At 39.0% G+C, this 9628-nt stretch overlaps 1 protein-coding gene across 5 annotated transcripts in view; it reads right to left on the bottom strand.

The window, feature by feature from the left end:
- Positions 1-568: 568 nt before the first annotated feature.
- smarcd3b (SWI/SNF related, matrix associated, actin dependent regulator of chromatin, subfamily d, member 3b) overlaps positions 569-9628 on the bottom strand; it is a 59763-nt gene continuing 50703 nt past the window's right edge. For all 5 annotated transcript variants that reach the window (XM_047350364.1, XM_047350363.1, XM_047350362.1 and 2 more), the window contains 5 exons: positions 7808-7905; positions 7464-7599; positions 4625-4747; positions 4053-4154; positions 569-3977 (listed from right to left, as the gene is read on the bottom strand). In XM_047350364.1, coding sequence (XP_047206320.1) covers positions 3924-3977; positions 4053-4154; positions 4625-4747; positions 7464-7599; positions 7808-7905 — 513 coding nt within the window. In that variant the 3' untranslated portion in view covers positions 569-3923. The remainder of the gene's footprint in view (positions 3978-4052; positions 4155-4624; positions 4748-7463; positions 7600-7807; positions 7906-9628) is intronic.

Genomic DNA, 9628 nt, shown 5'->3' with positions numbered 1-9628 from the left:
ACGTCAATCTATCTTCTCCAGCTTCCTTGTCCCTGCTGCTGAAAAGAATCCCCACAGCATGATGCTGCCACCACCGTGTCATGGTGGGGATTCAGGGTAATGTGTCGTGTTTGTAGTTAAAGTAAAATTTTGGTCCCATCTGGCCCGAGCAACTTCTTCATGGCTTGTGGCAAACTGCAAGGGGGACTTCTCGGTTGCACTGGATATATTTAGGGGCATCAGAGTAAAAGCAGGTGAATACAAATGCCACATTTTTCAGATTTTATTTGTAAAAAAAAAAAACATGGATTACTTTTGTTTCACTTCACAATGCACTACTTTTTTAATGGTCTACTACATAAAATCCCAATAAAATACATTTAAACTTGTGGTCATAAACAACGAAACATGAAATTTACTTTTTGCCAGTGCATTTCTGTGTAAAAATTCAAACCTCATGTGGATTTTAAAAACTTAGCTCCACTAACGTGTGGCTTTTGAGCAGTAAAATACACAAAACTAAAATATTAGTGGTAGACAACTGGTGCGTGTTAAAGATGTCGAATGAAAGAGACGACTTCACATCTGGTGTCATTTACAAACTTTGGCAAGCGCTTCTTTATTTACATCCAGCCTGTCTCACAATGTCACAGCTGTATTCCCCTTTGTTTTCTCTAGAACATGATCATGAAACTCTTCAGAGATAAACAGCATTATTGTATATTATTATTATTATTATTATTGTTATCCTCCTCCTGTCGGTGACTCTCAGTGTAAACAAAGAAAGAGTAGCTCCCACTCCTCGGACCCACATGCAACAGTATGGAAAGGTTTTTTAGTGACAGACTAATACAGTAGTGATTCAGATGTAGAGGAGTTGCAGCTCTAGGTGTCCTCCACAAGAGGGGGTTAATGATTCAGTGACATTACAAATGTCCTGGACATGCCAAAAAACAAAAACATACACACATTCCAGGTGAGACACAGGACTGATTTACTACCTACAGCTACCTACAGAGTGCAGTGAATATAACTTAGCCCCAGTAATGAAAACATACAGCTCAGTAAAGTCACACCTACAGTTAGTTGCTGGTAGGACAAGTTATTTTTTTTTTGGCAAAAACAAGTTTCCAGTAGGCATCTCGGCAAACGTGCCGAGTCCTGCCTTGGCTACATACACATCTATGCAGACTTAATATTTACACGGACTGCCTCATCAGATGTATTGATCCATGTTCATGGAGCATGCATAGGTCTCTCTGAGATCGATTTTTGTGTACGCTGGGATAATAAACAGGGCCTCACCCATGATAAAGAGAGTCCCGACAAAGAGTTTACAGCACAGTGCAAAATACCCACCCCGTAAATCCACCTCCTGAAGGGGTTTCAGTCAAAAAAAACAAAAAAAACCAAATCATCTAATCGACAGTACAACATATACATACAAGTCATTAAAAAAGGTGTAAAATGAGATTGGTGCTGATTATATTCTGTTACAGCTACTGAGATGGTCACTCTTTGTTGCAGCTCCCACGATAAGACGGGATGGACCTAAAATGAACCACCCTAAAAATGGACCTAGCACATAGAAGGACACTAACATTCCTGCCCGACTAATTGAAAACCAATGGAGCTCCCATACTGCAACATGTAGCTTCCCCCAAAACCCAATATAAATGTGGACTGTACAGCCGGCCCTCTACAGGTCACAAAAACATATTTACATTCACATCTATACAAAACAAACCTTCAGTACTCTTTTTTACTTGTATAATACAAAAGAAATGTAAAAACGAACAAAATGCAACAGACCTGGACTTATTGTTAATACTGCTCAGTTGTTTTTAAACACATATCTGTGTTTTTGTCCAGTTTTTTTTTTTTTGTTCTCTTCTTCTTGTTGCATCCTTTGGTAAAACCTTCAGAACATCAACCTTTAAAACACCCAAAACAAGTGAGCGAGCGACAGATCTTTCGATGAAGCCCGACATGTAAAAGTATTTTTTCCCCCAGTGTGGTGATTAAATGAAGACAGAAATACGATCGTCACGACTTGTTTTCCTTCATTAAAATGCAATTACTGTTCTGGTCAGAAGTTTATATAAAGTCATCATGGGCAGGAATTTCATTCATTTTAGGCTTTTAATTATTCATTAGTCTTTTATTCCCAAAGATTAACAGATTATTCAAAGTACACCTTTAATGATTTTGAAAAACAAGAAGATTCTGTGCACACGTTCGAATTGATCCTGAAAAGGCTCAAATGTATACATACACACCCACTAACTAAAGAAGCTTTCAGAAGCTTCTCGATCAATTCTGGCTGTATTTTTGACCACTCATCTTACCTGAAATGGTCAGTTTGAACAGTCTGGTATCCTGGTACTGACCCCATTCAAGTATAAGCATAGTCTACAAAGTGTCAGTATGTTTGACGTCTGGGGCCATTCCAGAAACTATTTACCTTCCTAAACTAGTTTTGAGTGTGTGTGTTTGGGATTACTGTCCTGTTGGAGCACCCAGTTGTGTCCCAGCTGACCCAAACTGCTCCTCTAAGATGAAAGGAAATTATTAAGGATCTTCAGGAACAATCAAAGAACTCAACAAGGCTCAGGACTGCCATAAACGGGAAACAGCAATAATCCTGTCCACAGTGAAGCAGGTATTCCTCTTTTTTCACCATCTGCTCCAAAATCCACACCTGAAATTTGCACCTGGCCACATAAGACAAATGATGTGTAATTTGCGAAAATGGGCAGAAGAATGTTTGGAGTCAGGGCTAGGACTTTATATGTAAGAACACTAATAACTGCCAAGCATGGTGATGTTAGCATCATGCTGTGGGACTCCTTCCTTGCTTGAGGTACAGGGGCATTGCACAAAATGAGTTGAAAATGAAAGTAGAACTACTTCCAAATTCCTGAACTTCACCCTGAATCACCATCTAGATGTTAAGACATAGTTGGGCGCTGCAACGGGACACACATCAAGAGCTGGTTTTGGTTACAACAGTCTAACATTAAGCTTCCGAAATAGCCCCACCTGTCCAGGAAACCAACTGCTTTCAATGACCACAGCTAAGTTTGCCAAGAAACCCTGTTAAATATCCAGCTAGAAATATGCCAGAACCTTGTTGATGGTTCTCAGGGTCATGTATGTACAATATATATATTTGAGCCTGTATGTATAGTTTTGACCCTTGAATCAGCGAAATTTGTAATAAATTCAAAGTTCTGCACCCATTTAAAAAAAAAAAAATCATTAGAGTTGTTTGCTAAGCAATCAGTTTAACCTGGACAAAAAAATATTTAAACCATTCATTAAGGACCAAAGTTAATATGATATTTGTGACAGGGATGAGTGCATGTAAACGTCTGGCCTGAGCTGTAAAAACTGACAGTAGCGTGAGAATACTTGAGTTTTTCAGTCTCTTCTTCTCTGCCAAACTAGACTTGGTGGAGAACCGTAAACTAAGAATGAATGCAACCAACACGGCATGTTTTATAATCTGCAGTAGCCCAGAAAACCCTAATCTCATATTTTGCTGGTGTTAATAAGTAACTCTTAAAAAATAGGACTCAAAGGAAGACAAATAAAACAAATGATGTGCGTATTCAAACTCATCCAGAGCACAAACATGGAGGTGTGTGAGCAGCTGGTTGACAGTTTTCGTGGGATATATTTACAAAGCCGAGCCTCTGTGGGCCAACAGTGCTGTTAACGTTGATTACTTCATGGTCTTTTAAAACATGAATGAAGTGCATTCATATCTGGGTCTGGAAAACCTCTACTGAGTCCTATTTAGCTTCAAAACTCTGTTGAGAAACTGAATGTGGACTTCTTTAAGGTTCAGTTAAACTAATGACCTTACACACGCTTGCATAAAACCAAACCCACACACAGCTTTAAAATCCAGAGCAGAACTTCAGGAGGGCCTTCTGCTTTTAGGTGTTGCGGACTGCTAAGGCCTGTTCCAGCTCCTGTCTCTTCTGCTGGATCTGTCAGGAGAACATTGAGTTAGAACAAGAAGAAGCAGAGATCTTATAAAAGATGTCCAGATGGGCTTTCTTCACCTTGCAGTAGAAGTAACGGCTAACAGCCTCCTGGGACCAGGGTTCATGGTAAAATGCCGCTCTCCTCTCCTCCTCTGGGTTCCCCACCACGTCAGTCATTAACTGCAGCAGAATGCAGGAAAATGTTTGTCGTTTACATCCTGCAGGTAACGTCTCAGATAATGGCGAACTATAAAACTATCATCTACCTGAGCTTTGGTAACTTTTATATCAAAAGCATTTCTGAATGCATTCTAAAGCAGAAGCATCAATAATGAGATGTCTTGTGACTAATTACTTCTGGGTTTACCTACAATAATTAATATCATGATATTTCATATTGTGTTTTTTTTTTAATCTCTTGACAAATGCAAGTTTGTAACAAAAAGGTACATTTAGTTTGAGGAACCAACATGTCATAACTCCATGTTGTTCCAGAGGCACATGGATGGATGGATGGATGGATTCACGGATGGATGGATGGACAAAGACAAACTGATGCATGGAAAAATCTAACTCCTCAGCGTTCTTGTTTCTGCCAGACTGAGCAGGAACGCAGACTGTGTGTCTGTGCACATGAAGAACTACTGAACCTTGAGATCTCTGCTTTGGGACTTGAGCCAGTCTTGGATGTAGCCTTTGGGATCTCTGGAGAAGCTGAGCATGAAGTCCCGTTGGATCTTCAGTTGGTTGATGGACTCGATGGTCTCATGGATCTTGAAGTTCAAAAGACAGAAAATCAGATTAAAACCTCTGAGGCTTTGCTAGTGACAGCAGAAGAGTTCACCCAGGAACAATGAGGAACGTGAGCAGCCATATCAAACATCCTTCACTGCTTCTGACCTTCCAAGACTCCCCATGTTGGTTAGAAATTAGCTTTCAATATCAAGCTAGTCATGTGATGGAGAAGTCTTACTTGAGCCTTTTTAAAATAATATTGATAATAATATCACAAAACTGAGACAGAAAACACCACATTAATAACAGCTACTACTTTTTTAGCATTCAGTTAATTTGTTCATCAATTTCCTGACACATCAATGGCCAAAATTCATGTCATGTGACTAAATATATAGATCAAAGTTGCAAGCAAACTATAAATGGAGGTGCAAGACATGTAGAGTTTAAACATTTCTTTGAAATGTTTACATACTTTGAAATTGAAAAATAAACAGAAATGTGCAGATTAAATGTAAAACCTCAAGGCAACCCAGCTGAGTAGCAACCACAAAGCATGGCGTGAAGAGGATTTGGCATTTGACATAACAATCAGTACATCATCAGCATATTTACATTCAAATGTCTACAAAGGGTGCTTTTCTTTGGATTTGCTGAAAAGCAGTACTACCCCTAAGTGGACCGGAGCCCTCATGAAACCAGCAGAGCTTCTCCGATCCTTTTCATCAGAAGATGTCTGCAGTGAAGCAGCTTTATGATTTACCAGACAGGGTCTCTGCTGAGTAACTACTTCACAGATGAACAACAGATGAGTTATAAACAGTAACAGAATCAAGACAGGCAGAAACAGCAAGTACACATAATGAAGTAACCAGTGCCAGGTTTTCAAAATAAAACAGAATGAACAGATATGGACTGAACATAAAAAAGAAACCTTTCAGAAATAATGATTATGCAAAGAAACTTAGATAAAATAAAACAAGCAGAATCATTTTTTTATACTAATAAAATGGAGCTGATTTAAAAGTTGGCTCAAAAATCTTCCAGCTTTTATCGACTATTTTTGTCTCACACATCTAATTTCTGGAGTTATCCAAAGACCTCACATATTTTGTTTCCAAGCAACATATCACTTTCCAAGTTATCTGGAAAAATGCCTTGAATGTGGGGTTTTTATTTGTACAGTTCCCTACAAAAAGTATTTGCCCCCTAAATCTAATCACTGTTTGTGCCACCATTGGCAGCAATAACTGCAGGGAAGCATTAAAGTTCCTGGCAGTGAGTCTTTTCCATCACTGCAGATGAATTATGGGTCCACTCTTCTTTGCAGAGTTGTTTTAATTCAGCCACTTTGGAAGGCTTTCGCACATTAACACCAGTTAAAAAGTCATGTCAGCATCTCAATTGGATTTAAGTCCACCTTTGACCAGGCCACTTGAAAACCTTCATTTTGACACATTTTTGAGCCATTCAGAGGTGGTCTTGCTGGTGTGCTTTGAATCATTGCCCTGCTGCATACCCCAAATTAGCTTGAGCTAAAGGTCATAAACTGATGACCGGACATTCTCCTTCAGTATTGTTCTGGTAGAAAGCAGAATTTATGGTTTACGGCAAGTCGTCAAGGTCCTGCAACAGCAAAGCATTGCCAGACCATCACACCACCACGTTTGACTGCATGTTATTTTTACGATAGATATAACGGGACACAACCCTTCCAAAAAAAGTCCATTCGTGTCTCGTCATTCATCAATAGAATGTTTTCCCAAAAGTCTTGGGAACCATCAAGATGTTTTTTTTGTACCTTTTTGGTGCCCCTTTCTTGCTGCTGAATCATGAACATTGACCTTAACTGAGGAGAATTAGGGCTGCAATGATTTAGATATTGTTCTGGGATCTTTTGTGACCTCCTGGATGAGTCGTTGATGAGCTCTCTGAGTAATTTTTGTAGGTCAGCCTCTCCTGGGAAGGTTCAGCACTGTTCCATGTATTCCTTATTTGTGGATAAAGGCTTAAAAATGTCTCTTTCCAGACAGATATAAATGGCATTGTTTTTCACCTGTGCTTGATTTTCTTTTGACTGGCGCATAATGTGTTACTCTTTGAGGTCTTTTAGCCTTCTTTGTGGTGTCAGGCAGGTTCTATTTGAGTGATATCTTAATTCTGCAGGTCAGGCTGTGAGCAGGCTTCTGTATAGTTAGTGAAGTTGAACCAAAAAATAAGTTTAATCACAGTTAGTTGATGATTTAAAAAAGAGACAATGTCATCTTCCAATAGGGTTGGTGTGGTTTGGATTAGCTATTTTCACTTTATAAATGAATCAATATTTGAAAATAACTTCTTGTAATTAATCAGGTTATCTTTGTCTGTTTTGTGATCAGAGAATATTTAGACAAAAAAGCAAAAAAAGAGAAATGTCTAAAGATGTAAATGCTTATTCACAGCATTCTTTGATGCAAGGATTTAGTAGAGTAATACAATCCTGCTTCCATCACTGATTTAAAAAATCTGCAATACTTGTTCGTTTGTGTTTATATATAGAAAGATTTCTACTATAATTACTGTTGTCCCTTATTTTCAGATCATTCGGTGCATCGACATGAGTTAGAAAAGTTCAAAGATATACAGGTAAAGAAAGACATTTTGCCGTTGACAGCCTTAATATGCAGTAAGGTTAAATGTTACAACCCAATGATGTTAATCCCACATTTCTTCAGGGACGACGACGGGTGTCACCAAAGACTCAAAGGTATTCACCTTGTTGTCGAGGGAGGCGATTTCCTGCTGGTTGGCGGTGGAGAGGAGGAAGCTGCTCATCTGGCTCTTGAGGGGGTCTTCCACCTCCACGTCGATGTCGTAGCAGGCCGTCTTCTTCTGGTCGTTGGGGTCCACACTGAGAGGAAAGCCAGGGTGGGAGAATTTGTTGAACAACAAGTGAACCAAAATGAAACAAAGGTGGCGCAAAGCAGGGAGGGATTTCAATAAGTCCAATTAAGAAATACAACACTTGTTTTCTTCTATGGAAATTACCATTGTTTTTGAATCGCAACTGAGTGTATCTTTGTTTTGATCTGTATTTGTGGCAAAGAGAGAGTCCGCACCTGATCACATGGTTGATGACGATCGGGTCAGGTGGTAGGAGGAGGTTAGTGAGGCGCTGAGGAATCTCAGAGAACTTCAGGCGAGGACAATCAAAAATCTAAAGAGGAGGAGGACAGCGACCTTCAGAAAATACCCTTTAAAGAACAATCCATTATGCTTCAATCTGAAAGACCCAGTTTACAGTTCTCTGGCCACCAGATGTTTCTTTAAATATTTCAGAAAATTCAGGAAGTTTATAATAAGTTTCCGTTGGCCTTTGGAAAATAAACTGGCCCACAGCATCACAGATCCTCCACTGTGCTTACCAGTGGGCATTAGGTTCTTTCCTACGTATTCATCCTGTTTCACACCAGTTGAAGCACTAGTAGAGTTCAGCGAAATCAACATGTTTATGTTTATGATGGTAGGACAGAAAACGATGGCATCTAATGGTTGTTATAGAGACTAAATAAGCCCAAGCTGCCCCTCTTTGCTGCAGTTCTTCTGCAGTGAGCCTTGGTGATTTGTTTTTACCTCCTCACTGTGAGTGGTGGCAAAACAAGCTTTCTAGACTCAACGCTTGGCGTAGCAGTAGAGCGTACGACCCATATACGGACGCCTCGGTCCTCGACGCAGCCATACCAGGTTTGAGTCCCGACCCCGGAGACCTTCCCTTTGTCCTCCCAACATCTTACTTTGGAAAAATAACAAAAATAAAGACCACTAGTGCTGTGGCTATGCTTCTTTTTTTTTTTTAGAAGTTATCAGTGAGGACAAAAAAAAAAAAAAACAATTCTTCATTCTACATTTAAATTGAGATTTTTCCCAAAATTAAACTGCAGCAATGAAAAAGAATTCTTTGAAAGCGTTTACATATCTTTATCAGGGTTTTAACAGTCGTCTTTTGTGTTAATAACACAGAACCACGTGTTCTTTTGTCTTTCCCATTTAGCAGAGCAGCTTTGAGTCATTTTTTATTTATACTCCAGGGAAACAGCTGTTCATAGATTACTAATTTAAATGTTTCTTTAAAACCTGTTCTTCACTTAGTATTTAGGCAGCATTCACAGATGAGCTGGTTTCCCACTTCACTAATGTGCTCCCACACCATCACAGATGCTGGCCTTTTCATTTTAAGCAAGATGGTTTCCTCAGGTTCTTCTGACCCCTTAGACCATAGGTCTGTTCTGACCTCTACTCCATCTTTTCTCAGTTTTTTAAGCTCCAAAAGGGCAGCACATTTGCTTGGCAAATCAGAGCAATAAATTATCATTTTCCTTTTTTTTTTTATAACATTTTCTCTTAGAACCACAGAAACATAAGGAAACACAAACAATAAATTAATAAAGAAAATAAAAACTAAATAAATTAAACAACTGCCAGGTTAGATAAGCAAACATGGCAGATTAGCCCCCATGCAACAAACCAGCTGGATGAGTTAAACTATATAAAGTTTAATGCTACACAGCATCAGGTTGAGTCCTCTTTTTAGTGTAGTGCATAAAAAGATTTGGAAGACAATCTTCACAAACTTGCCGTGATTGTCTGCCAGTTTATATCGTATCTCTTCAATGTATAAACAAGACAACCTATCATTCAACCATTTGTGAAAACAGGGAGGTGCAATTTAGTTTATTTTTAATGGAGCTGTGAGAAACCTTCTTGCATATGTATTGGATCTTGATATTTCAATGATCAGATAAACTAGAGGAGGTGTGGAAAAGTGTGTAAAAATAAAATAGTATGGAAAAATACATAGATTTCAAAACTTTATTCTGTACCCTGGTTTCTACTAATTGTATCTGTCTATCTGTCTGCCATCCATCCATCCATCCATCCAT

Source organism: Girardinichthys multiradiatus, chromosome 21 (assembly GCF_021462225.1).
Source record: "Girardinichthys multiradiatus isolate DD_20200921_A chromosome 21, DD_fGirMul_XY1, whole genome shotgun sequence".
NCBI classification, from domain to species: Eukaryota; Metazoa; Chordata; class Actinopteri; order Cyprinodontiformes; family Goodeidae; genus Girardinichthys; species Girardinichthys multiradiatus.
This window is presented reverse-complemented; position numbering and strand designations above follow the sequence as displayed.